Source organism: Lynx rufus, unplaced genomic scaffold (assembly GCF_022079265.1).
Source record: "Lynx rufus isolate CCGP_SWC_20201006 ecotype Redwood Valley unplaced genomic scaffold, mLynRuf1.p SCAF_12, whole genome shotgun sequence".
Taxonomy (NCBI): Eukaryota; Metazoa; Chordata; class Mammalia; order Carnivora; family Felidae; genus Lynx; species Lynx rufus.
The window spans coordinates 68,174,178-68,201,082 of NW_025814826.1; the positions used below are offsets into that span (position 1 = coordinate 68,174,178).

The window sequence follows — 26,905 nt, forward strand, 5'->3', positions numbered from 1 at the left end:
GCCAACAGAGGAGAAAGAGGAGGCGCCAGCCACCACGGGGAGAGCAGTGCAGCGCCAGGCCAAGGTGGGGCAGGCCACGGGTGCAGGGAGCCTGGGGGCAGGCCGTGCTGCAAGGAGAGGGTGCTGGCGGCCCCAGGCAGGAGGGCGGGAGGGAGCTGTACCACGTGGTCTTATACAGGTTCCCAGGGGCAGCACCTGGGCGGGGCGGGTGGGAAGACGGCACCCCCACCCCCAGCAGGCCATACCTCCTCCTCCTCCATGCGCCGCAGGGTCTCACTGATGAACTTGATGTACTGGCTCGTGAGCGTGGTCAGCTCGCTGTACCTTGTCCGCAGGTCTACGTACTGGGGAGCAGGAGGAAGGATGCGGCCAGAGTCAGCCCTGCCATGAGCCACAGGGCCCATGCAGCCCACCCGGCCCCACCAGCCCCACCCTTGGCCCTACCTCCTGGATGACGCTCTCAGACCCAGACTGGACCTTGGGCTTCTTGGCTGGGGAGGCCACTGGCTCAAGCTGCGCCTTGTACGTGACCAGCTGGAGCTCATAGTCCTGTGAGGACACGCTGGTCAGCTGCTAGCTTCGCCTTCTCTCACCCTGCCCCCGAACCCGCCCAAGGCTTTCACCAGTGTGGCCTGGGTTCAGGGTGCCCCCTGAGGGCCCAGCGAGACTTCCTCGACGTGCCGGGCCTCCGTGAGGGTCGCAGGAAGCCAGGGAGCCTCACCTTAATGGCGTTGATATACTGCTTCGCAAGCTCCTGGCACTCCTCCACCTTGTCCCCGTGCTGCTCGATTTCCTCCAGCAGCGCCTGGCGGGCGGGGGCGGGGTGGTCAGCGGCCACGAGGCGCGCGCTCCGGCCCCACCCCCGGCCACGCCCGACCCGCACCCACCTTCTCCTGCCGCAGCTGCTCCCGCACGGCCTGGCTGTCGGCCAGCGGCACAGCCTGGATCTTCTCCTGCCGCTGCTTGGCGTCCTGCAGCCAGGCGCCCAGCGGCTCTGCGCTCTCCCGGTAGTACCGGAGCTGGCGGCCCAGCTGTTCGAGCTCACGCTGCCTCACGTCCGTCTGGGCCAGCACGGCCTGCCAGCGCTCCAGCAGCGGGGCCACGCGCTCGCGCCAGCGCTCCACCTCCACGTCCCGCTCGCCGTGCTGCCGCTGCAGCCGCTCGCCCACCTCCTGCGCCCCGCGCAGCTCGTCCCGCAGGGCATCGAACACCGGCTGCTGCGCTTCCGCCTGGGCCCGCAGCTTCTGTTGGGGGCCAGAGAGGTGGGCGTGGTTTCAGCCCCAGGGCCCCGCCTCCCACCCCGGGGGCAAGGCCCAGGCCCAGCGGCCGCACCTTCAGCGCGGCCTTGGTGGCCTCAAGCTCTGGGAGGGTGGCGGGCACGGCCTGGGCCTCCTTGAGCTGCTCCTCATGTGCCCTGAGCACCTCCTCGGCCCCCTGCGTGCTGCGGATCACCAGGCTGATGGTCTTGAGCCTGCGGGCAGAACGAAGCTCAGCTCGGGGCTGGCGGGTGTAGGCGTATGGCAAATCTGACGCAGTAGAACCCGAGCCCTGGTGGTCAGCTGACCCCTGGGGTCACAGAGTTCGGAGAGAACAGGGGCCTCAGGGAGAGGGTGGTGGTTGGAGACCTCTGGGACACAGGGACGCTTCGGCTGTGGACTGAGTCCTGAAGACAGGTTGTGCTGTCCAGGAGACACAAAGCTCCAACATCTTGAGGCAGAAGAGACCCCCCCAATCTGCTGCCCTGGGGCCTGGGAGAAGCTCTCAGCCTTCCGGCCCCAAGACTGGGTAAGGGGCAATACCACGTGCCGTTCGGGGACCTTCCTCTGAAACACCGTATTTGCCTTCACGGTGAAACAACAGCCAACGGTGAGAAGTGTTGTTTACTCTCGTGGCGTTGTAAGACGTTACAGACACCGGGCCCTTTGAGCCCAGTCAGCGGTGAGACTGAGGGAGGGGGGCGGACGACTGCACACCCAAAAGAGAGCCTGAGCTTTGTGAACACGTGTGCCGAAGTGAACAGCAAAGGAGGAAAGACGTGCCTGTGGGGGGGTGGGGGGTGGTGGCAAGGGGCCAGCGGAGGAAGGTGCCTGATAAGGACTGCATCTCCCTGGGGGGCAGCCAGCACAGATCATGGGGAGGGGAGTGGGGAGACCAAGAGGGAAACACAGGCCCCTCACAAAGACCTTGGCAACTAGCCCACTCACCCACCAGCCCCCAATCCCCCGCTTGCCCTCTGCGGTTCCTCTCCCCACCCTCCGACTAGAAGTGCCCCCCCCACCCCTGGCTGAGCCCCTGTCTGAACCTAACTGGCCACGGGCCACCCCCATTTCTCGACTTCCTCGCTCGGCTTCTCCTTGGTCTCCTCCCTGCGCCTGCACGCCCCTAGGCCCCGGTGAGGCACAGCTGAGCCCTCTCCCCACGTTGGGTCCCCAGGAGTCCCGTCTTCAGGGCACGTCCACAACCACCACCCTGGTCTGTACCCACCCCCCTTTAACCAGATCTGTCAGTAGATCTTTCCTCCTTGACCCTGTCCCCTACCCATCAGCCAGGGCACAGCACTCAGGCACACTTAGGACCCTCCCGTGGCTACAGGTTCCCCCCCGCCCCCGGCCCCACACAGGTGCACTCACTTCTCTAGGTAAATGGCGGACAGGCTGCGGACCTGCTCCAGCTTGCCCAGGGTCAGTTCCAGCTCTGAGCGCAAAGTGGGGGCAGCGGGTGACGGCTCGGGCAGGGCCAGGACCTTCTCGGCCTCGGCGGAGAGTCGGGCGACCCCCTTGCCCAGCCCCTCCACCTCAGCCTGGGCTTTCTGAGGAGAAAGCGGGCAGGAGACAAGCTGACTCTGGGAGCCCCGCACCCACAGCCCTAGGGAGGGTCGGGGAGGAGGGGCGGGGAGGGGGGGCAGGGACGGGCAGGTGCCTGCCTGCTGCTCGGCGATGCGCTGGGCACACTCCCGGGCCGGTTCTTTGTCCAGCGGCAGCCGCAGGCGGTGCACAGTGCGCGTCTCACAGGCCTCGAGCTGCAGCCGGATGTCCTTGAGCTCCGAGATGCAGCGCTGGCAGCGGGACTCCTCCTGCTCGCCTGGGGATGCATCGGGCTCAGGCGGCGGCCCGGCCCGCCGCCCACCACCCGCCCGCCGGGGCCTGCCCGCCGCCTACCCTGCTCCGCGCTCTGCAGGAGCTGCTGGTAGTGGCGGCTGCAGGAGCCGTACTCGCGCTCGGCCTGCAGCCGGTCCTCAGGCCCGAAGCCGCCGGCGTCCTGACTGTCCCGCAGGAAGGCCTGGTAGTGAAGCTCCAGGCTGCGCAGGGCCTGCCGCTGCTCCTCCGGCTTCAGAGTTCGGAACTGCGGGCGGCACTGGGGGCTGAGCGGGGGGGGGGGGGTCCGGGAGAGGCCACCCCTCACCCCCCCCCCCCGTCCTGAGTGCGGCCCGTGGGGAAGTCCTACCGTGACCAGGGACCAGGAGCGGATGAGCTGCACGTCACGGCTGAGGTTCTGCCACGCCAGCAGGCTCTTCAAGTCCACGTGCAGCTGGTGCCACAGTGTCACTAGAGCCTGGAGCTGGGCGTCCAGCCTGGTGGGTCGGGAGCACGGTCAGAGGCGTCTGGGCCCCGGGCCCGCGGCCGCCCACCGCACCTGCCAGGCCCCGGGCCACCCACCTGGTGACGGCTTCCTGGGCCTCCTGGTTGGGCGGGGGCACGAGGAAGCACACGGAGGGCACGGCGGCCTCACTGCCGGAGCTGCTGAGCACCTTCCAGTGGGACGGCTGAGCGGGACCCACCAGCTGGCACTCATCACCCTTGTGCACAGTCACCTGTGGGGAGCCAGGGCCGTCACAGCGTGACCAGGCCCCCCCACCCCCCGGCAGGCCCCGCCCAGCGCGCGAGTCCGCTCAGCCGGGCCCTCACCTCCACCTGCTTGTAGTCACACACGGCCAGAAGGGGCACGCGACCCCGCACGGGGTGGGCTTGGCTTCGGGGCTTCAGCTGCACGATGGCCTTGGCCCGCTTGGCCAGGCCTGAGAGGTGTGCCCTGTACTCGCCAAGCTGGTCCTTCTCATCCTGCCAGGGAGGGGACACTCAGAGACCACGGTCCAGCGCCCGGACACCACGTGCCTAGATGACGTTCCGTGAAGACCCACACGCCCGCCCCAGGCAACGAGCAAGCCCTCCTGGTACCCCACCTCTGTGCCCTGCTGCTGGTCCTGGGGTACAATGGGGCTGGGCACATGAGAGTGGGAGGCAGGGCCAGGGCGGCGACCCAGAGCTTGGCCCCCCCACAGACCCCACAGCTCGTCCTTCCTTCCTGGCCAGAAGTAAGTGCCCCCTGCCCCCAGGTGACACACCGTGTCCTCCAGGAGAGCAGCCCCACTGCACTCTGGCCGCACTCGACCTCTCCCCCTCGCAATGTAGGTCATCCGCCCCCTCCCATGCAGCCTCTCCAAGGGGCTAAACCTAAACCCCACGAAGGACTGTCCGGGGGCTGCGGTCAGAGTCCACCTTGAAAGTGCCCGTGTCACTCCTGTCTGTCCCAGGATGATTTCCCAGCCTTCACTGACCCCGACTCCTGGCCACGGGAGTCCCCAGCCAGCAGGGCCTCCCCATCTCCTCTGTCATCTGTCACTCCCCGCCAAGCTCCCCAGGGGGGCCCAGCCCCAGGGCACACGGGCACCATGCCCAGCTGCCCCTCCGCCCTACACAGCCCTTCAGACCTGGCCTGCCCAGACATCGGGCCCACGGTGCTGGTGGGCTGTGTCCGCTGACCGCCAACACAGTGTGGCTGAGCCAGGCCTCTGCTGCTCTGGGCGCTCCAGGGGCTCAGGCAGTGGAGGACCTCACAGCGGCTCGGGCAGCCACCTGCCACTACTCCGTGACCCTGCCGCTAAGCCCTCCGGTTCCCCAACCCCCCTCCCGCTGCGTTGACCAACCTCTGTCACATCTCCCCCCCCAACGCCCCTGCCCTTCTCCTCACCATGCCTCCACCTCTAGAGACCTTCACTGAGCACCCATGCGGCTCAGATGCCAGCCCGTCCCCTCCGGCTCCCCCCGCCACCTGCCCCTGCCTGTGCCATTGCCCCCCCTGCTGACGGCTGCCTGCCCTCGTCCCTCGGGGCCTCAGCGCCCACCTCTCTGCAGGAGAGCCCTGAGCCAGCAGGGGCCGAGGCAGTCGACTCACCTGGGCATCCTGCAGTAGGTCCTCCAGACGCGTGACGGTGATGGAGCGGTCACAGGTGTACTTCCTGCGCAGCGTCTCCTGTAGCTTCCGTAGCTGCTCCTCAGTGTCCCGCACGTCCGAGAAGAACTAGAATGCAAGAAGGGGTCAGGCGGGGCCAGTGGGGCCACGGGCTGCTGAGCGCCTGACACAAGTTCTGCGGGGCGGTGCCGTGACCCGTTAACTGCATGCTAACGGACGCGGACGGGGGCCTGGAGTCCCCCGTAGTGGTCTGGGGCTCTGTGGGGATGCTGCCACTGAGGCAGGGGGGAGGGCCCGCTTCTCACCTGGAAATAGGCCGTGTTCTCCTTCAGGTGTGCCTCGATACAACAGCACAGCTGTAACATCCAGCTCCACTGGGTCTGCAGGGCGGCCTGGAAGGACTGGCACCCGCCCAGGCACCGGGTCAGGCCCCCTGCCGGCCCCTGGGGTCCCCACGGCCGGCCCCCACCCCCAGCTGGCCCTGGGGGTCCCCACGGCCCGCCCCCACCTCCACTGTAGGCCGAGCAGGGTGCCCCTCCCGCAGCAGCCGGTCCCCGGTGCTCTGAATCTCCTTGACTTTCTTTTCCTTCAGCTCCAGCTCACGCATCAGGGCCTGACACACAGACAGCGGGGGTCTCAGGGATGGTGTCGGGGCCACACCAGGGTCCACCGGTGGAACACCAGCCGGCATCCTGGGACCCAACTGGGGCAGGGCAGTCACGGAAGGCGCTAGAAAGTGACCTCACCGAGTAGCTCTCCTTCTTGGCAGCCATGTTGGAGTTGTGCTCCCCCCAGTCGAAGCCCACCTCTTCCTCTTCCTTCTCGCTGAGCCACATCAGCTCTTTGGTGGCGGCCGCCACGAAGCCGTGCAGGCCCTCCAGGGCACGGAGCCGGGCCTTGGAGGAGTTCTGCAGGTAGACGAGAGCGGGGTCAGCAGGCCACAGCGCCCGCCCCCGTGCCCCCCGCCCCCCTCCTCTCCCCCCAGCCCCCCAACTCACCAGCAGCTTGGCATACTGCAGGTCTAGCCGGCCCAGGCAGTCCCGGTAGGCGCTCCGGGGGCCTGGGGAAAGCTGCCCCTGCGGGAGGCACAAGTGGTGAACCTTCCGGCGGCCGGGGTGCGCCCCCGCGCCCCCCGCACCGCCCACCCCCCGGGGTCCTGCACACCTCGTCAGCTCGCGCCCGCTCAATCTTGGCCCGGAACTCCTCGATGGACTGGTGCAGGCCACGGTGGCTGCCCAGCTGCGCCTCCACACTGGGCAGGTCCCCACCCCACTCGGCACCGTCCACCCGACGCTGGTTCTCCTCCACCCAGGCCAGCAGGTCCTGTAGGTAGCGCAGGGAGGCGTCCTCGAGCTCGGGCCGCCTCTGCGTGCTCTGCACCGTCACCTGGGTCACGGGGGCAGCTACGCCTGCCTTCAGCCGGAGGTTGTACTCGGTACGGATGGCCACCAGGCGCTCGTGCAGGCGGTACACCCTGGGGACGGTGGGGACAGTTGGAGGGCTGAGCTGAGGCCAGGCTGCGCCGAGACCCAGCCCCTCCGCCCACCCCAGCACGGGGCATGGCCCACCTGCGGTACATCTGCTCCCCCTGCGGGTGACGCCCGTCCTTGAGGGTCTGCACGTCGTTGAACAGCAGCCGGATCATGCCGTCGGCCTTGTCCAGGTCTCGTTCCACCTCGGCGGCCCGCTGCGGGGCCTTGTTCGCGGCCAGCAGGCGGACATCCTGCAGGCGGCACCCACAGCTGCCTCCGGGGCCCTGACCCATCCTTTCCCCTCCACCACCCAGCCCTGCACTCGCCGCTAACAGGCACCTCTGGCCGGATTGCCAGCCCCTGGCTCCGCCGGGTCCGAGGGGCTGGACCTCCTCCTCCCGTGCCCCAGCCTCTCCCTCCACAAACTCCCGCCCGAGCTCACAGCCCTGCCCCTGCTGGGCCCTGTGGGTCTGGAGCCCTCTCCACCACCTCCTCCCACCGGCACGCCTCTCAGGCCTGGAACGGAGGACGGTGGCCTCTTCTACATCAGCTCTGCCCAAAGCGAGCCGTCAGAGTTGGCGGCACAGCAGGAGAGGAGCTGGGGCCTGCTCTCCGCCCACTGGCCACAGGGCGTGGCAGGCTCTGGGCCACCAGCCTCCCTCCGGCCTCCCCCCCCCCCCCCCCCCCCCCCCCCCCCGCCACTGCCGGCCCCTCCCCTCACCGACTGAAGCAGGATGTCGGCCTGCTTCAGCTGCTCCTCGCACAGCACGGCCTCCATCTGCAGTTTGCTCACGATGCGCTGAAGACACTCCAGCCTGCGGCCCACAGCACCCACGGGAGCCGGCGTGAGTGCGGTCCTCCCCCGGGCTCCCGGCCACAGACCGCGCCCCTCCCGCCGCAGGCCTCCCTGCCGGCCCTGCGCCTGCGGCTCACGGCGGAGCCGGCCCCAGTGTGGGATTCCCAGCCTGGGGGGGGTGGTTTCCTCCTCAGGCAGTGACTCACCCTCGGGTGGCTTCCCGCCCCGCCACAGGGCCCCACCCGCCCGCTGCCTCCCCCACCCCCGCACCCACCTCTCATACTCTGCCCGGAGCTGCTTCTCTCGCTCCAGGATGGCCACGTGCAGCTTGCCCCATTCCTTCTCCACATCCAGCGGGTGGTACCCAGGGGGCACCTTAAGCTGGCCGGCTTGCACCGCACCCTGTGGGCAGGGGCCAAGCTCGGAGGGATGCCCGGCCCCCCCCGGCCTGCCCCACCTGGCACAGCCCGGGTGCCAGAAACCCAGCAATGAGGCCGTGCCCCGGGGTCCGGGCCCGTGGACGGCACCCCCCCACACCGCCCTCCAGGACCCCCACTCACCTCCAGGAACTGGTAGATGCCCTTGGACCGGTTCTTGTCGGCCTCCTTGGCCGGAAGCTCCGTCTCCTTAAACTTCAAGAACTGGCACCACAAGATCTGTGGGGAACAGGGTGTCAGCGGCTGAGCCGGGGCCCCGCAGGGGGCGCGGGAGCCGGTGCGGAGGACGGGCCCACCTCGATCTCCTCAAAGCTGGACGGGAACCTGCGCTCCTCGAAGGCAGCGGTGTGGTGTCGGACCCACTGCAGCAGCAGCAGCACGAGCTCCTGGTACTCCTGCCAGCGCAGCTGCAGCTCCTGGAGGCGAGGGGGAGGCCGTGAGGGGCCGCCCACCCGCCCCCCGCCCGCCCCGCCCCTCCCCTCCCCTCCCCTCCCACTCACGTTGGCCTTCACCCCGTCCTGCACATCGGGCACCCGGGGCATGGCATCGTACAGGGAAGACACGTAAGTGATGATGGACTTCTCGTCGGGCTGAGGGACGTCCACGTCTGTGGGAGAAGGGCAGGCGTCAGAGGGAGCGCGGCGAACGGGCACGCAGGGCCGAGGGAGAAGGGGCGGTGGCACGCACCCTCAGGGTCCAGGAGACGGGTCACTCCCAAGTCCCGCTCCGCCACGGAGAAGGCCTGGTCCAGATTCTCAAGATTGGTCTGACGATACACCTTGTTCATGTCGATGAGCATGGGCCTGGGGACACGGGCAGGTGTGACAGTGAGGGCCATGGGGCGGGTCGGCACATAGACAGGGATGCGGAGAACCAGCTTCCCCCGCGCCACGTCCCTGCAAGCACACAACCCCAACCCCACACCCACCCCAAAAAATACACCACCCGCCCCGCTAGTGCCCCATACTGTCCACCTGTGTGGCCCTGCGTGCAGACACTGTGCACTTCAGGCCTCGCCCCCTGGAGCTCAAGGGGCCTCCGGTGGGCATAGGTGCAGGGTGGAATACCGAGTGAGGGTAAAGGTCAGCCTAGAATTCCTGCAGCTGCCCTGCCCACCAGGCCCCAGGTCCTACGGGGGGGGGGGGGGGCAGGGGTCCACCGAGAACCGTTCCCACCGTGGTCTGGCTACCCTGGCCCCTTCTGGGGCATCCATGTGGGGCTGACACTGGGCCCCTGACCTCGAGGCAGTCAGCAGAGCCTCTGGAAAGGCCCTGGGCGGAGGAGGAAGGGGTGTGGGTGGGGCCGAGCCTGCCTGCACCCTTCCAGAGGGGTGGGCTGGCACTGGGACTCAGCCGCCCGAGGCTGCAGGTTCCTGTCGGTGGCAGGCACCCCTCCCGCCACCATCCCTGCCCCAACTTGTTTGAAGTTGCCCAGCTGAGGTGCTCCGGGGAGCTCCAGCCAACAGCCCCTGTGGCCCCAGGCCACCTACTTGTGCCGATGAATGATAGCATTGAAGAGGCGGCCGTCACGCCAGCTGGAAGTGAAGTTGTCACAGTGCAGGCCCTGGTAGCCCTCCACCATGCGCTGCGACCACAGCAGCAGCTTCTCTTTGGCCGTCATGTCCTCCGACTGCCCGCTCACCTGGATGTCCGAGATCTGCCCCACACAGCGGGCAGGAGGCAGGACCTCAGCCACATACCCCGCCTGGCGCCCCTGACCTCTCGTCCGAGCACACGGGAACCACCGGGCCAGCTGAGGCACAGCGAAGCCTCCGGGGGTCCCTCCCACATCAGGGGAGCCACTGGGACCCCCATACCTCAGTGCCACAGGCCTAGGCCGCTCCAGCCAGTGGCTGCCACACAAGTGAGAGCACCCAGGCCCCACTGCCATCACATGGCGGGGACCTTGGGCACCTCCCTGGGTTGATGGAGGCTGGGCCCAAGGAGAGCCGCTGCCCAGGAGCCCCAGGCCTAGGAAAGGCTGTCACCGCCAGGGTGGGGGCTGCATCAGCCCCCTCTCCTGCTGCAGGCTCAGGGGAGGGCCCTGGGTCTCGGGGGGTACGGCTGGCCTCCAGGCCCACACTGAATCCAGCCCTTCCAGCCCTTCCAGCCCGGGTCTGCCAGCCTGTCTGTACACCCGCCTGCCTGTCCCCACCGCCTGTCCGTCTGTCTGTCTGTCTGCCGGCCTGCCAATCTATGTGACTCAGCTGCCGTGCCAGCCAGCCTGCTCAGCTCTCAGATTTGCGGCTTCCTGTGCGGCCGGGGCAGGCAGGGGTGAGTCAGCCAGCGCAGCAGCGGATGCTTCTCCAAAACCCTCCCCGGGGCAGGGGCTGCATGCACAGAACGCATTCCTCTGCAGGGAGGCTCTGCGGGCCCTGCCCAGCTGGGGCCAGAGGGCACAGTACAGGCAGGCCTCGCAGAGAGGCCTGGCCCTCAGGCCATGGCGCAAGGACAGGGCTGGGAGGCTGGGGGGGGGGGGGGCCAGGACACCAAGGGGGGCAGGACACCAAGGGGGGGGGCAGGACACCAAGGGGGGGGGCCAGGATACCAAGGGGGGCAGGACACCAAGGGGGGGGGCAGGACACCAAGGGGGGGGCCAGGACACCAAGGGGGGGGGCAGGACACCAAGGGGGGGGGCCAGGACACCAAGGGGGGGGCAGGACACCAAGGGGGGGGGCCAGGACACCAAGGGGGGCAGGACACCAAGGGGGGGGGCAGGACACCAAGGGGGGGGGCCAGGACACCAAGGGGGGCAGGACACCAAGGGGGGGGGCAGGACACCAAGGGGGGGGCAGGACACCAAGGGGGGGGCCAGGACACCAAGGGGGGGGGCAGGACACCAAGGGGGGGGCCAGGACACCAAGGGGGGGGGCAGGACACCAAGGGGGGGCAGGACACCAAGGGGGGGCAGGACACCAAGGGCCCGGGCCCCCAGGCCACAGCCCCAGAGACTCCACCTGGAAGTGCAGGATGATGGTCCAGATCAGGCCGAGGGTCAGCTTGGGGTTGCCGTCGGCGATGTCATCGTTCCTGATGTTCACCAACTTCACCTGCGAGCAAGCTGCCCTCAGTCACACCTACCTACGGGCCGCCGGGGAAGGAGGACGGCAGCCAGTGGCCGGGCGGGCAGCCTCACCTGGCGGTGTCGGAGGTAGTCCAGGGCGATCTGAACGTTCTGCAGCTTGTGGAAACGCATCCTCCCCTTCTCCCGGGGCTGTGGGGACAGGCGTGGCCGGTCAGCGCCCACAGAGCCCGCCACGGCCCCCATCTGCCCACGGCACCCCCAGGCGTCCGTGGCAACCGCACCGAGGTCTTCCCCAGGGGGGCAGCAGCCCTTCCCACGTCCCCACGCACCCTCCCCAGCTGGAAAAGGGAGGCCAGGCCCAGGCTGCGGGAAGGAAGGAAGGGGTGGGAGGAGACAATAGCCAGGAAGCCGAGGGTGGAGGGCAGTGGCACACGGGGAGGCGTCCTCCCGGCCCCGGCCGGCCGGGGTGGCAGCCCGCCCCCCCCACCGTGGGCCCCAGGCCCGGCCCCGGGCAATGCAGCAGGCAGGACACGAGGCAGCTGGATGCACAGCCATCTGCCCCACCAAGCGCCAGGCACAGGTCAGGCCAGACGGGCCACCAGCCCCAGGTGAGCCGGGCTCCCAGCCTTGGGGAGCCCACGCGCCGCCTCAGCCAGCAGGCACGACCACTCACCAGGCGCGAGCTCCTGATTACGTCCCGCTCTCTTGGCTGCCCGGCCAGAGCAGGGCATAGGGTAAAGGGCAGAGGCCAAGGTTCACAGTCCAAGCAGCAGAGAAACCGAAGCAGAGCAGAGCATGAGGTTATGGGTCGGGGCTCCGACACGGAGACCAGCGGGGCCGTGAACCCGCGGCACAGGGATCGGGGCCTCTCCCGGGCTGGGAGACACAGCAGGGGCCGCGGCCGGGCCGGATGCGGACTGGGTACGTGGGAAAGGCCCCAAGGAAGGAAGGCAGGCAGGCAGGGGTATCTGGGTGAAAGGCAGGCGGGGCTCCAGAGGGGGCAGGTGGGCGGGCGCACGCACCAAGCTGTCCCCTGAGAGGACCTCCAGCAGGGAGATGAGGTTGTGGCCATCACGGAGGTCTTCGTACAGGTCGCTGATGTGTCTCTGGGCCTGTGGGGACAGAGGAACCGGGCTGGCTGCACCTTCCCCACAGCCACCAGCAAGGCCCCAGCAGGGGAGGCAGGCAATGACCCCCACACGTGCCCCGCCCCCACAGAGGCACCTACCTCTGCCCTCCAGTGCTACAGGGAGAGCAGGAGAGCCCGGAGAAGAAGGAGGAAGAGGAGAGGGAGAGAGACAGGAGGCAGGAGCAGCGTGGGGGAAGGCAGGGAGAGGACAGAAAATAACAGGTTTCAGAGATGAAAAGATGAGCTCCCAGGCCGACAGTGGGGGCAGCCCTTGTTCTGACAGGAGGACCAGGGGCACCCTCCGTCACCCCCACCCTCCATGTCCCCTGCCCCACGGCCACGTGTGCGCGCGCATGCCACCAACCTTGATGAGGTGCTTGTTGACCCACTTGGTGAAGGTTTTCTTCTGCACCCGGTCCCGTTCATCTGGAAGAGACAAGACCAGGTCCCCTGAGGCCTGGGAGAAGCCACAGGAGCCCCCGGGAGGGGACCACCATGCCGACACAGTGGGTGGCACCCCAAGAGGGCCTCAGGATCATACGCGGAGACCCAACCCCCCCCCCACGTGGACTGGCAGACACTCAGGTGCCCAGGCCCCCCCCCCCCCCGCCCACCCTGCCCACGCAGTGGGGGCCTGGGGGTGCTAGGCACACGGAGAACCTGCCGCTGCTCAATCCCCCTATTGTCTCCCTCTGGGGATGGGAGGGTCCAGAGCTCGCAGCCACACCCAAAGCCCACAGAGTAAGTCTGGCCGGCCCCACCCCCACATGCTGCCTCTGCAGACCTGAGCAGAAACTTCTCCCTGCCAGGGCCCAGGACCGGTCAGGGGCGTAGTGAGGGGGAAGCTGTACCTTCCCAACAGGGCAGCGGACTTCACCAGGCCGCAGAGAGCCCCCACCCACCACGGCCCTATACTCCAGATCCAGAGGCCACTGCCTGCCCTGCCAGCACGGGCCGGCCCTCTCCCTGCACGGGTGGCTACCTGCCCCCCTCCGGGCCCCCGCAGCCCTGCACCTGCGCCAGGACTCGAGGCACACCCGCAGCCCAGCCCGGCTCACACTCTGCCCCTCCGTTCGGACCCTCTCGGAGAGGGGCCCCACCCCCACCCGGTGCCAGGCTTCCTGCAGCAGGAAGTGGGCCCTTCCTGCCCAGTGGGGAGCGCCCACTACCTTTCTTGCCCTCTGAGGCCCTGAGCACGGCCAGGTAGAGGTTATCCTCCGAGCTGGTTCTCTTGTGCCCCAGGCTCTCGGGCTCAGGCACACGGAGCCGGTGCTGAGACATGGTGGCGCCCGCCCCTTCGGCGCTCGGTCCCGAGGCCCCAGGTGCTGAGCTCCGGCTCTCGTGGCACACGGGCGGCCCTAGGCTGGCGCCCCACCGGACTCACAGGCTAGCGCAGCGCCAAGCAGAGTCGGTGTGGCCACTCCCTGCCCGCTGTACTCCCTCTCAGGGCTGGCCCCGCCCCGGGAGCCCCACCCCGCCCTGCCCACCCCCCGGAGGAGGGAAGGAGGAAGGTGGCCCCTCCCCCCCAGCCACACCCTTGGCCCCACAGACACAGGAAACCCAGGGGTTTCCTCACCCACCCGGCCAGCCACAGTCCCCGGGGGGGGGGGGGCACCCAGGGGTTCGAGGGGCACCTCCTGGTGCCAGGACCACACACCATGCCCTGGACCACCCCACCACAGGGAGCGGTGCCTGAGTGGGGCTTGGCCCCCGGTGTCCCACAGCCCACACCTCCCTTCTGAGCTTAAATCCAGGACCACCCCTCGGCCTGCCCACCTTGCTGGCTAGGACCCCAAACTGAGACACGGCGGGCTGCGGGGCCAGCTGCCCGTCCTTTTCTCGAGGCCCGTAAGTCATCCCTCCTCACAGACCTACGCACCCTGGGCCTGTGGCCCCTGCCCCCTGCTAGGCTCCACTACAGTCCCGTGCGGGCCTGGCCCTTTCCGAGCTGCCCACCAGGCACATCCTGGAGCGGTGCCCCCCGTTGGGAAGCAGAGCACACGGCGGGGCAGGAGCGGGCACATAGCTGAGCGTTGACTCATCAGGCAGGACCGCCCAGCCCCAATCTGCAGGAACTCTGCCCCAAGTTGGGGGGAGGAGGGTATGCAGGGGGCCGTGGGGAGCATGAGGGAGGGGGGGCCGCCAGTGAGTCAGGGCTGGGGAGGGGGCCCCAAGTTCGGTGACTCACGGGAAAGGAAGCCACACCTGGGGGCTGTTTGCAGTCGGGCGGGGTTCACAGATAGCAGCTATTAAGGATCGTAAAGGTGGGAGGCAGAGCAAAGGGTGCAGGGTGCTGCCTGGCTCCCTCCGCTCTCGGACAGACCCGCCTATGGCCGGCACCGGGGCTGCCCTGGGGCCGCCGAACCAGCCACAAGAATTTTCCAGTCGGAGCATCCCGCTTGATGTGATCCAGCTGTGAGCCGCTGCCCCCCTACCCTGAGCCTCCCAGCCAGTGTTCCGGGAAAAGCGCACCCCACCCCCGACCGTGCTGCCCCGCTGTGGCCACCGGAGGGCGCCCAAACACCAAGGGGCAAGGGGTACTCAATCGCAAGGAGCTGGTTACAACCCTGCTCCTCCACATCTGTGACACAGCCAGACCCCCAGGGCTCTGTCCCGTCCCAGGTCTGGAGAGAGTCCCTCAGGCTTGGAGCCCCGACTTGGAACCTGGCTTGAGGTCCGGCACTACGCACCCCACACCCTCAACCGGGCAGGGCCTGGGGAGGTAAGGCCACCTGGGGAGGCTTGGCTCAGCCTGGCTCGGCAGCCCCCACGACCCCACCACACACCAGCTCTTGACCCTCCAAAATCCCAAATCTGACCCCCCACACACCCTCCCGGCCCCTCCCCAGGTTTGGAGCCTGGACAAAGGCCTCTTCAGAGGACCCCCCGGCCCTAGCAGGGAACCCGAGTTCAGGCCCCTCCTGAACACCCGCAACATGCAGTCTCTGGGCTGGTAACAGCGGAGCGGGGTCCCTTCTGGCAAGGGTGCGGGTGTCACTCTGGTGAGGGGTGGAGACACCTCAGGTCCCTGGTATGGGGTCAGGAGATGGGAGCAGGGAATTCTAGGACAAGCAGGAACCAGGAGTCAGGGCCTAAAGTCCGAGACTTGTGTGAGCCCCCAGCCCAAGTCCCTTCTCCAGCTTTCTACCACTCGGGGTCTGCAGGGATGCTGGGAGTGGGGGCAGCTCCCACACTGGTTCTGCAGGAAGCTCTCCCGGTTCCGCAGCCTCCTTCCTCTAGACTCCTCCTCTCCCGCCTCCTCCCTTCTCCCCCCCACCCCCCCACCCCTCCCACCCCCTTGACCCTGGCTGTGGTGAGAGGCTCCCTCCCCTGTCCTTTCCATTCAGACCTTCAAACCAATAGGCACTCCCTTCCAGCCGGGCCACAGCGGCCTCCGACACTGCAGAGGACCTCAGTCTGCACTCCCCAGGAAAACACCCCCCCACCGCGGCACTGGTGCTCCGTACAACCGCTTGACCCTAGTACTGTAGCGGGCCACAGATTTTCTGGCACCAGCCAGGGTCCCCTAGAGCTGCCCATGACCCTCTGCGAGGTATCGTCGCCCCCTTTTACAGATGTGGAGACTGAGGCTGGAGGTCCCACAGCTCGTGAAGACGCTCCTGGGTTGGAAAACCTACAGGCCGAAGAGAGCCCCGCCCTCCCTCCCTCCTCTGGCGTCGGGACAGTCTACGGCCTGGTGCCCGAAGCAAAAAGAAATCAGGGCCGGAGCCCAAGCCGGCCCCGCCCACCTTCCCATCCCCCTTCTCCAAGGAAGGAACAAATCGGGCCAAGGGGACCTCGCCGCCTTCCTTCCCAGGTGTTTCCGGAGCAGAGCGTGGGGGCGGGGCTGCACCTGGGCTGGGCTCCGCCCCTTCCCGGTCCGGGAGACGGTGCCCCCCCCCCCGCACCTCCCACCCCTCGCAGCCTCACCCACCTACGCAGCACAGCTGCCCGTAGAGGTAGCCCCTGCGGGCCTGCTCGCAGCCCCCGTCCAGCCAGCACGGCCGTTCCAGCACCACCTCCTTCCGCAGGGCGAAGGCGCCGCCCGCCCGCCCGGTGCCGGCCGCAGCCATGAGCGCGGGCGCCCTGGGGTCGCCCACAGCGAAGCGAGGAGGACGGCGCGCAGCCTCTGCTCCACAGCCCACGCCGCGAGGAGGCCGGCAGCGGGCGCACCGCCCAGACCCGAAGAACCTGCCCCTAGCGGGGCGCCCCGCCCAGCGCGCCGGGAAGCCGCGCCCCTACTTGGAAGGAGAGGCCCCCGCTAGGCCTGGGGGGCCGGGGGCAGAGGGAGGCTGCCCGATAGAACAAAGGGGCATGGGAACTCGAGGGCCGCCCAGGTTCCCGCGGAGGGGAGCCTCGGGGGACACCCAGGCGCCGGGAAACTCCCCTAGGCTGACGCCCACGGGACTACGTTCCCGGAGGCGGGCGGTTGGGGACCGCGCAGGGAGCAGCGTCTGAGAACAGCCGCGAGCAGAACAGGGTCAGCAAAGCCCCGAGGGAGCACTGCAGGGCAGGATCCAGGGTGGCGACGGCAGAGAAGCCCCTTCCCCACGTGGGGGCAGGGAACAAAGTGGGCCGAGGGAGGGAGGAAAGGTCACTTCTAGGGAGGAGAAGCCCTGACGGCGCATTTTACTGGACGCCCCTGCAGCTGAGTCACCAGCCGCTCCCCAGTCCCCAAAGCCACGCCTAGAAGCCCCATCCTGACTCAGGCCTCCGGGCTAGCGGCTCTGGCACCCAGGCTGAGACTGGGCAGACCCTCCAGGGGCAGCTCTGGACGCCCTCGCCGCAGGCCGAAGCCCGCACCCTGTCCACCCAGGCACAGACCAGAACACAACTCCAGATCCCGGTTAGGACAGCCCCTCGGGCCCGAAGCCCAAGCCCAGGGCCCCGCCCACCCGGCTCCATTCACTGGAGGCGGGCCCCACCCCATCCTGCGCCGGGTAGTCCTGGCTGCTGCTGCTGCTGCTGCTGCTGCGGGCTGTAGCCCAGGGCGGGTGACTTTGAGCGGGGGGAGGGCGGAGCGCAGCCTGGCTGCCTGCCCCTTGGCAGTCCTGGACCCTGACCGAGGGCGCTCAGACACCTGCCTCACCTCGGAGGCTCTGCGCAGGCCCAGCCCCACCTCAGTGCTGGGCAGGAGCCTCTCCCAGGCCCTTGCCCTAGGACACTAGCCCTGCACCTGCCCTACACCTGCCAGCTGTGCAGAGGCCTCCCTGGCAGTGGGGGCGCTCCTCTCCTGCTCACGGCCCCAGTCTGGAGCCTCCCCAAACTCCTCCTCTCCCACCAGGACAGGGCTCCAGACTGACAGAGCCTCTGAACCCTGGCCCCACCCCAGAAAAGCAGGCAGGGTCTTCAAAGCAGCAGAAGAGATGGAGGGGAGGGGTGCGGGATGGGGCGGGGGGACTCCGCTCTCCCACCGTGTGCAGCGCTGGGGCGTAGCTCAGGGACAGGAAGGGGAGGGCACAGGGAAATGCAGGGGTTGGAGGGAGGCGGCCCCTCACCCTGCCCCGCCTCCAGCCCCCAGGGCAGGGGCGGTGGCCGGAGCCCGCTGCCCAGGCGCGGCCCAGACGGTAGCTGCCAGAGGCGCTTACCTTGCACTTCCTGCCCCCGCCAACGCCCCCTGCGCCAGTGCCACACGGCGGCGAGGGTAACGACGTGGCCCACGACCACCAGTGACGGGAACAGGCTGCCCGAGGGCTCCATGGCTCTGGGGCTGCACGGCTGTGGGCAGAGCGGGCGGAGCCTCCCTTCCCTGCCTGGAAGACGGTGGGGGGGGGGGGGGGCCGCGCCCGGGGCCTGTGACCGCCCTGCCTGCAAGACCGCCCTACTGTACCGTCTGCCTGGCGCCCCAGAGACGAGTGCCGTCCACGGCACCAACTGTGCTCCCGCCCGCCTCCTCTGCCTCCTCCCTCCCGGCCACTCGGAGGTCCCCACCCACCTCCCACAGCGCCCGGCTCAGCTGTCCCTACGCACGGCTATCACGCTCAAGGTTAGCTGGAGCCTTAACCCCTGCTTACCCACAGCCACACCCGCCCGGAGGAGGGGCCTGTAGTGACGCACAGCGCCCCCCCCCCCAGCACAGCCCAGCCAGCCTCCGCACACCCCCCCAATTCCTCCCCAGGAGGGTGACGGCAGTGTCCGAGCACCCCACTCTGCCTCCAAGGGTGCCCTCTGGTGACAGCTGCCAGGAGCCCACCAGGGGGACAGGCGCCCATCAGGGGGAGGCATGCCAGCACCCCAGGCCCCGCTGGCCCCCCAGGCTTGCAGCTGACCCAACCACCCTCAATGACAAACACCCCCACAGAGCCCCAACGCCCCCAGGTGGGCCTGCGAACAGGGTCTAAGGGAGGACCGGGGTGATGGCCTGGGAGGGCAGGTCGTGGGGGGGGGGGAGTAAGGTCGGAGCCTCCCCCCAGTGCCCCCAGGGACTCCTGCTGGGCTCTCACAAAAGCTTCCAAAGGCTGCCCACCTACCCGGCACGATCTTCATTAGGGACAGCGGCAGGAGCCCACGGGGCAGACGGGGAGTGGGAGCAGACTGTGGAGAGGGTCACAGACCCCTCTGAGGCGGCCGTGAGCCCCGCGGTGGCGGTGGCGGTGGCGGTGGGAGGAGGGCACGGCTGGCCGAGCCGCGGTCAGCAGCACTGCCTGTGTCCATGGGGGGAGGGGAGGGGTGGGCAGGGGGCCGGAGGGGGGGTGGGGGGATATAAATATCTGAGGAGAGCAAGCGAGGCCGTCATTCGTCCAGACTTAGAACATGACGTCCGACGCTAGGGCACTGGGGCCCAGGCCTTCACCCGAGTCCAGTCTGGCCGGCGGCACCACCCCACACTCACCCCCCAGGCTCCTGCCCGTGATTCTAATAATAAGAAGCCACCTGGCGTCAGCATCTGCCTCAGAACAAGGCCTAGCACGGGCACTCAAAGCCTGAGGGGCTCATGTCGCCTGGGAGGAGACGCAGTCCCTGCCCTGCCCAACCCCGCCAGCCTTTCGGGGTGCCGGAAGTAGCGGGGTGCACTCGGGGAAGGCAGGGAGACACCGATCCCTTTCTCCCAGAGGGCCCCACCACACAACTCACTCCACACAACACCAGGTCCGGGAGAGACAGGACAGCCTCCCCAAGGTCACACCCCCGGCCAGACACCCAGGTGGCCCCAAACTAGGCTGGGCCACAGGAAGCTGGCCAGCCCCCTCCCCTCCCCAGGCTGCCCCTAATGCTGCCCTGGCCTTACCCGAGAACCCTCGGCAGCCTCCCGTGTGCAGAAGCCTGGGGCCGGAGGTCCCTGTCAGCAGGCATGCCCGAGCCACATCCTGGACTGACCGGGACCTCAGCGTCGGGGGGGGGGGGGACAGGACATGGGGGTCACCCTCCTACCATTCCCCTCCCAGGTGCCCTTGGGCCCTGGCAGACGAAGGGTTAAGGGTCGGATGGAAGGGTTTGCATCCTATTCTGTAGCATTTCCTGTGTGTCAGGCACCATTCGATTTCAATTCTCAGAGAACCCCACAATGGAAGTCTCATGCTGTTACCGCATCGTACAAACGAGGAAACTGAGGCACAGAAAAGCGAAGAGCTTGCCCTTGGTCACACAAGGCTGTGCTTTGAGCCCAGGCAGTGTCTGCTATGTGTGGTCCCTCTGCAGCAAAGGGCAGCGAACCACCCTCGGCCTCCGACCGCTGGGGTACAGGCACCGTGGTCCATCTGGGGAGGACCAGGAGCTCTGAGGAATGGGCGCTGGGCCCCCAAGACTCCTGGGGACCAAACCTGCATTTCAGAAGCTCAGCAGGCAGCTGAGGGAAGCCTCAGAGGAGCCCGGGGGGGGGGGGGGATCCACAGACTTTGGGAGGACCGGCCCCTGAAGGCTGGAGTGGGCGGCCTCCCGCACCAGACACGCTCCCAGGCAGCTCTGAGAGGGAGGCTGGCTCCTCCCTGCGCCTCCTAGCTCTGATGCCCCAGGCAAGGCCGGCAGCCTCGAGCCCCCAGGGCCCCAGCCACGGGCTGCCTGGGCGAACCCCGTCCAGCCCTGCTGGAGCCCACGTGCCCACGGCCCCCCACCCGGGCCCTGCTCTACCTTGGCCGAGCTGAATCAGCTCCTCCATGCTGTACCTGTCCATGGCGGCCGAGCTCGGGCCAAGCCGCGGAGGCAGCAGAGAGGAAAGGCAGGGGTGGCAGGAAGGAGGGAAGGGTGGGCGGCGGAGGGAGGGCTCACTCGGGCCCGGCCTCCCCACCCAGCTCTGGGAGCGGTGACTCCTCCTCACGGCCACCCCTTAGTCAGCGACTGGAGCAGAGCTGAAACCAGCAAGGCCCAAGCCCAGTGGACCAACGGGTCCAACCAGCCCAGGTGGGACACTGGACGGGCCCGCCCGAGATCCCGGAGCCTCAGTGCAGCCGACGGGGCCCGCCAGTCTTGCCCGCTGATGCCCGCCTGGGCATCCCCCTGCCCCCCAGCCTCCACAGGCCCACTGGCCCTGCACGTCCCCACCCTCCTCAACACCCTCATTCTCCCAGGCCCCAAGGCTAGCCCCATCCTCCTCCGCAGGCCCCACAAGCAGCTCAGTCCCAGCCCCCCTGGTCTCCAGCCTAGGCAAATGCCACACATGTGTCCCTGCCTCTCCATTCCCACGAGCTGAGCAAGACCCAGGGAAAAGCCCATCTAATCCTGCCATAACTCTGCTTTCAAAACCCACTGAGTTCTACAGATGCCGCAGCGAACGTGCACAGACAGGGACCCAAAGCCAGCGGCTGCTGCAAAAACCTGTCCCACCACGTGGCGCCACACGGCCATGAAGAGAGCAAGTCAGTGGTGCGTAGAGTGCGGTCTCCCTCTGGGACAGGAGTGCCACGGGGGAAGGCCAGGGTGCGCTGGGGGTGGGCAGAAGCAGTGCCGTCAAAGGCCGCTCACGTCCGCCGTCGGCAACGGCTCCAGAGCTGCGCTGAGCTGCTCGTGTGGAATTCTGAGCTGGGCCAAGCGTTACTATTTGAAAGGTCAATGAAATTCAGATACCAAAGCCCACGGCCCCCACTCTCCACCACACAAGGGCAGCTCAAACTCCTGCTCCCACCCCGCCCACCCTCCTGCGGGGACCACCTTCCTACGGGACTGCTCTTGCTTGGAGTAGGAGCTCCCCAGCAGTCAGGCGCAGCTCAGCACACCTCCTCAGGGGGATCTTCCCTGATTGCTCCTAGAGCTACCTCCCCCTGGCTCATTCCTCATCCAGTCCATCCCCAGATGCTGGGGGCTTGGTTTGGGTCTGGCCGGTATGTGGCCGAACGAGCAGTGGGTGCCTTCCCACGAGGATGAGCAGACCACCAGGGCTCCCAGGAGGGGACAGAGGTGCAGCAGGGCACATGGGACTGCCCGCGGCGCCCACGGCTCCTTGGCCAAGGCTGGACAGGCAGAGGCGGCCCACTGGCCGAGGCCACTCTGGTGATCGGTGCAGTGGGCCCCACACACCCCTGCCTTCCCCTCCTACCAGCTGACTGGAGAGGACAGAGCCAGCGAGGAAGGGGTCCGTGTGCTCGTTATTGTAAACTCTGAAAAGCAGGCAATTCCAGGTGCAGCCTGAGCGCGGAGCCATCACAACCCCACAGACGAGGATGTACCCGCACCACGGCCAGCATGCAGCATGCCCGAGGTGCCCCCGGCCAAGGGTGGCCCTCAGGTCCGGTGCTCGGCCCTTGGGGAGCCCACACCCGCAGGCCTGACTCAGCCTGGAGCTGGAGTTCATTTCCTGTTGGAAACTCTGAGCTGCCGCCTGTGGCTGCGGCCGGGAGGCAACACTGAGTCACCTCCACCAGGGCTGGGGGTGCCCTCCTCTCTGCCCGCTGCAGCCACACCCAGTCCCCCATCCTGGCCCCGCTACCATCTGCCCGCCCAGCCTGGCCACAGACAAGGAAGGAAGGGGAGAAAGGAAGGAGGAGCCTATACTCAACACACCCACGACCCAAGACAGGGACAGCTCAGGGGCTCCGCGGCAAGGATGAAAGGACCCCTGGGCTGGGACTTGGCCACTGAAGGCTAGTCAGTGCTGACCACGCACCCCGCCAAGCACTCGTCTCCTTGTGGGGGACGCTGTGACCCCACCGACAAGAGTTTGGAGAGGCCACGCAACTTGTCCAAGGCCATGGGGAAAGCCCAGAGATCATCCCTCTACCCCACCACCTCACTGATCCTCCCAGATGAGCTCCCAAGGCACAGCTCTAGCAGGACCAACCCACCCCAGACCAGAACTGGGTCCCGCTCAGCACCTTGGACCTGCACCTCGATCCCTTGACCCCCATTCACCTGGCAAACTCTTGCCCACCCCGCTAGCCTCAGGCCAGGCCCCTTTCCCAGCCCCTTCCACACCAGGTTCCTCCCCAGGTGAGAAGACACAAAGAAGGAAGCAGGAGCCAAGCCTGCCTTCTGCTGGGGCACCAGGGCCACCCCAAATCAGCACCAAGGCCAGTGAGCTCTGAAAGTACATGTGTGAGCCTCACGCTCCGTGGGACACCAGTCATCTGCCCACCTGGGTCCTGCCAACGCAGGTGCTTAGGGACAGAGGATGACACAGAGGAAGGACCCCTGGGGCCCTAAGACCTGTTCCATCCTCTGTGACCCGGCTTCCACCGGAAAGGGTCTGGGCCCGGTGCCGCCACACCCTGGCCACTGGCTTGCCAGGCAGTGCGTCTGCCAGCTGTCTCCTCCTCTCCCCCAACCCAGAGCTGCCCCCTCGGCCCTCACCAACTCCAAGCCGGCCAGGCTCCCAGGAACAATACCGCATCACGAAACCATATGGGCCACAAAACCATGGGGGCAGATGTCACCCCCCCCCCAAGACAGACTCAAGGCTCAGAAAGGTCAGCCAGTTCACCTGGGCTACGCTGCTGGAGAGCAGTGCCCCCCACATTATTCCGGCTCCTCCCTGCAAGCTACCGTCTCCAGCAGAGAGGGCCTAGGGGCAGACAGGAGCGAGCGGGGCACAGGCACAGGGCAGTGCTGGGGAGAGAGGCTAGCTGGTGTGGGGCAGGGCTGTGCCAACAGCTGGTCCTGCCAGTCCAGGCTTTGCGAGCCCCACCCCTAGCCCGAAGGGGAGCCTGGGGCTGGGCTGGCAGTGGCCCACCCACCCCAAGGTCCTCAAGCCGGGAGGAGGAGCCACGTGGGTCCGGCACCCTCGGGCAGAGACAGCACCACCTGCTGGTGTGAGCGAAGTTCCCCCACGTGCACTGCCACCCCCAGCCCACGAGGGCTGCGCCCGGGCACCCCCTTCCCATCCCCCAGGGCTGGGGGCAGGACGCAGCTGACCTGTGGCTGGGGCAGGCTCCGGGCCAGGCCTCACCAGGTTCCCCGGGGCGGTGGCGGGCACCACGGGGGGCTCGGGTGCCCCCTCCTCAGGCTCCTTCCGACGGTAGACCCGCCGCTCCTCACGGGCAGGGTCCTCAGCGGGCAGCGGCCCCCACTTTGGCGGGCAGCCCAGGGGCCCCTGCACAGACTGCACATGGGGGGCGCGTCGCGCAGGCATCACCATGGCGACAGGGCGGCGCACGCGCTGCAGAGAGGCGGGCACGATCTCCGGCGGCAGGTGCAGGTACTGGCGCAGGTGGGCGATGCCCTCATTGGTGAGGTACCAGTAAAAGTGGCGCCAGGCAAAGGTCTCCCGCACCAGGCCCCGGGCCCGCAGCGAGGCCATGGCGCACATGACCTGCAGATTGGTGACGCCGGGGACGTGAGGGTGCAGGCTGCGGGGCCTCCGATCCTTCTTGGCCACCATCACGCCTTCACGGAAGAGCACCTCGTAAATGGCCCGCAGCTGGTCCAGCGGCATGAGCATACCCGCCACCATGGCTGCCAGAGCCCCAGAGGCGAGGGTGACGGGCGGGGCACAGGGAGGAGGTCCACAAGGCACCTCGGGACCGGGCGAGACGGAGGCTGGCAGGCGGGCTGGGCTCGAGGGCACGGGCTCCGCGGCTTGTGGCTGTCGAGCCGGGCTCCCTGGCTCGCTGAGATTCCGGCCGGCACTGCCGCCTGCCCACCGCCTGCGCGAGCCTCCCGCCGGCCCGCCCTCCCTCCGGGACGCCCAGGCCGGCCCCCTCTGACTCAGCAGCAAGGGCGGCCCCTCCCACCCACAGCCCCCGGGGCCCCTCGCAAAGTGGGGGGCCCCCTCGCAGAGTGGGGGGCACCTTGCCATGGCAGCCCCCCCCCCCCGGCAGGCCCCCCCTTTCCAGGCCCCACAGCTCCCGCGTCAGAAATTACGTCAGTTTCTAAACACTTCCTTCAAGGTTTCTTAGACTAGGGGGAGGGGGTACCACAGTGGCTCCGGACCTGGAATCTACAATGGTGGCAGAATAGCAGGGGAGGGGGGGGGGAATAGCAGGGGAGGGGGGGCTCAGGCTGGGGACCCAATTCAGGGTTGTGGTCTCAGGTTTCTCGGACTCACGAGGATCTGAAGGCAGGATCTGAAGGCGGGTACCGGGCTGTCTGGGCCTGGCGGGGCACTAGAGGTCTGAGGGGAGAGCTGGGGTCTTGGGGGGCAGAAATCTGGATGGAAAGCTGGGGTCTTGGGGAGCAGAGGTCGGAGGGGGGACCGCAGTGGCATGTGGACAGGCGGGCTTTGGACACCACTGGCCGCTGTCCATCACGCAGGCAAAGGGACAGAGCCCCCACCTCCAAATGCCAGGCCCAAGACCGTGGCCACCCTCTTTAACACTTCCCATGCCAGGCCAGATCAAAGGGGACCCCGAAACACTCTGAGCAGGGCACAGGGTAGGGGTGTCTGAGCAGCCCCAGGCCAGCTGTTGGAAGCCAGAAACTCTCAGCTGCCACAGGAAATCAAAGTCACCAAATCCCTGCCACCCCAGGCAGGCCTGGTGCCCCTACTGCCACACAGACGCCCCGCCCTGGGTGGCCTGAGTGCCCCCGCCCGTGGACCAGCGGGGCAGGAGCAGGGGGAGCAGCGCCACACCAGAAGCCGGTCAGGGGCCCAAGTCAAAGGGGGACCAACAGCAGGGTCCAGGAGCTGCCCGGTGGGGCCCTGGAGCCGGAGCCGGCCACACCCATCAGTCACTTCCAGGCTCCCACAGCTGAGGACCCAGCCGTGGATGTCCCGTGCCTCCCCCATTCCACCCAGTACCGCACTCTTCCACGCCGTGCTGCCCCGACCCGCACCCAGCCACGCTCTCCCCTTCCCCCAAGCCGACACACCCATTCCCACCAAGCGCAGCTAACCCGGGAACTGATTATAAATAGGGCCAACAGGGCGGGGGTGGGGGATCCCGAGGTGGGAGGCGCCCGTGGGCAGGCGGCCAACTGGCAACGGGTGGGGGCGGGTTTATGGGGCGGTTGCCATGGCACCGCAGAGCCGGGTCCAAACAGCACCGCCCCCCACCCAACTCATGCACACATATACGTTCACACATACATGCACACGCACACTCATTAGACACACACACGCGTGCGCCCAGTCCTGGCGGACGCGGCGGTGGAAACTGAAGACGCAGCCAACCGTCCGGTCCGCATGGCCCCGCCCGCCGGCTCACTGCGGCGCCCTCCCCCCTCCCCCCGCCCTCCGCCAGTCCCCAGCAGCCAGCCGGGCAGGAAGCCGGCCAGCCCACACGGAGACGGGCTCCGGGAGGACGCACCGCTAGCGCGGCGGTGGACACGTCCACGCCCCTTCAGCCCAGGGGCGCCTGCGGGCCCTCGCGGCCACCCGGGCTGGGGCTTCGAGAACCAGCGGCAGCTGTGTTTCGGGACAGCAGTCCCCCAGCGCTCCCCCAGCCCTGTGTGCGAAGAGCTCGTCCACTCTCCTGGCCTGTCCCTCGGCCCTGCCCCACAGACCTCCTGCTCTCCCCTGCCCACCCATAGCCCCTCACTCACCTCCTGCTCTCCCCCCATGCTTACCCCCCCATGCCATCTTCCTGGTTGGATTTCCCGAACTCATCCCCCCAAATCCCCAAGCCGCCCCCCAAGCCAACCCATGCCCCCCCTCCCAAAATGATTCCAAGCCACCCCAAGGCCTCCCAAGCACTTGGACCTAAGGTCTCTCCTCCTACACGGGCCTGCTCGAGGTGGCAGCCACGTGGGGCTCCGCAGAAAGGGGGCGGGGCATGGTAGGGAATCCCCCTCCCTCCCAGCAGCCCGGGCGCCCCCAGCGGCCGAGGGGAGCAGCAGGTAGGAGCCTGGAGCAAGATGTTCGCGGCAGCTTCCGCTGCTCCGCCACACCGCACCCCCCGCCCCCGCTCGCCCCTCTCCGCGCCTGGGTGGGGGCGCCCCCCACAAAGTCCCAGGGCTGGAAGGATGCCCCCTTTCTGCCCCGCCCCCACCCTGCAGAACCGCAGCCGCAGCGGCTGATTCGGCGCCGGGAGGGCCAAGGCGGGTAGGCAGGGCGGCCTCCTCCCCTCGCACTCCGGGCCCTCCAGGTTTCCAGGGCAACCAGTCGGAGCCCTCCGGCAGCCCCCGGCCCCCCCACCCCGGAACAAAGAGCCGCAGTGTGGACTTGCCCGGGGCCAGCCCGCCTGGCGCCTCCCCGCAGTGATACCCACTGCCCTGGCCTGTCCCCTCGGACGCTGGGCTTGCAGGGCGGCAGCGGGGCGGGGGCTCCGCAGAGTCCGGGAGGAAAAGGGGCGGACCCGCAGCCCAAGCCAGAGCTCACCTCCGACCCGCCTCCGCCGCTGCAGCAGCCCGCCCCGCCCCCCGACGCTCGCTGCAGGGCCGCAGGGCTGCGGCAAGAGTAGCCCCCGGCCAACCCCCGGCGGACCCCGACCAGCTGGAGCCCTGGCGGTGCACGGGCCTGGGGGCTCCTGCGGCCCCAGCTCCCCATCCCCAAGGCTACTCCAGGGGCAGCAGACCTTGACCGCGGCCCTGCGCGGGGCTGCACGCAGCTGGA

At 68.3% G+C, this 26,905-nt stretch overlaps 1 protein-coding gene across 5 annotated transcripts in view; it reads right to left on the minus strand.

Moving 5' to 3' along the window:
- Window positions 1–26,905, minus strand: part of PLEC (plectin) — a 56,619-nt gene that overhangs the window by 11,662 nt on the left and 18,052 nt on the right. Inside the window, exons 1-30 of one of the 5 annotated variants that reach the window (XM_047074304.1) lie at window positions 23,329–23,990; window positions 12,413–12,474; window positions 11,942–12,031; window positions 11,031–11,108; window positions 10,852–10,944; window positions 9,385–9,551; window positions 8,583–8,698; window positions 8,396–8,502; window positions 8,192–8,311; window positions 8,019–8,114; window positions 7,733–7,860; window positions 7,384–7,477; window positions 6,759–6,913; window positions 6,355–6,664; window positions 6,189–6,266; window positions 5,937–6,098; window positions 5,699–5,803; window positions 5,496–5,591; window positions 5,173–5,298; window positions 3,906–4,058; window positions 3,657–3,811; window positions 3,445–3,571; window positions 3,159–3,342; window positions 2,924–3,081; window positions 2,631–2,809; window positions 1,333–1,471; window positions 888–1,244; window positions 722–805; window positions 445–549; window positions 246–344 (exon numbers count right to left, since the gene is read on the minus strand). In XM_047074304.1, coding sequence (XP_046930260.1) covers window positions 246–344; window positions 445–549; window positions 722–805; window positions 888–1,244; window positions 1,333–1,471; window positions 2,631–2,809; window positions 2,924–3,081; window positions 3,159–3,342; window positions 3,445–3,571; window positions 3,657–3,811; window positions 3,906–4,058; window positions 5,173–5,298; window positions 5,496–5,591; window positions 5,699–5,803; window positions 5,937–6,098; window positions 6,189–6,266; window positions 6,355–6,664; window positions 6,759–6,913; window positions 7,384–7,477; window positions 7,733–7,860; window positions 8,019–8,114; window positions 8,192–8,311; window positions 8,396–8,502; window positions 8,583–8,698; window positions 9,385–9,551; window positions 10,852–10,944; window positions 11,031–11,108; window positions 11,942–12,031; window positions 12,413–12,474; window positions 23,329–23,866 — 4,461 coding nt within the window. In that variant the 5' untranslated portion in view covers window positions 23,867–23,990. Of the gene's footprint in view, window positions 1–245; window positions 345–444; window positions 550–721; window positions 806–887; window positions 1,245–1,332; window positions 1,472–2,630; window positions 2,810–2,923; window positions 3,082–3,158; window positions 3,343–3,444; window positions 3,572–3,656; window positions 3,812–3,905; window positions 4,059–5,172; window positions 5,299–5,495; window positions 5,592–5,698; window positions 5,804–5,936; window positions 6,099–6,188; window positions 6,267–6,354; window positions 6,665–6,758; window positions 6,914–7,383; window positions 7,478–7,732; window positions 7,861–8,018; window positions 8,115–8,191; window positions 8,312–8,395; window positions 8,503–8,582; window positions 8,699–9,384; window positions 9,552–10,851; window positions 10,945–11,030; window positions 11,109–11,941; window positions 12,032–12,412; window positions 12,475–13,217; window positions 13,453–15,982; window positions 16,152–17,636; window positions 17,764–23,328; window positions 23,991–26,905 lie in introns of those variants that run through there. The other 4 variants (XM_047074308.1, XM_047074306.1, XM_047074307.1 and 1 more) reach the window with 4 other exon arrangements.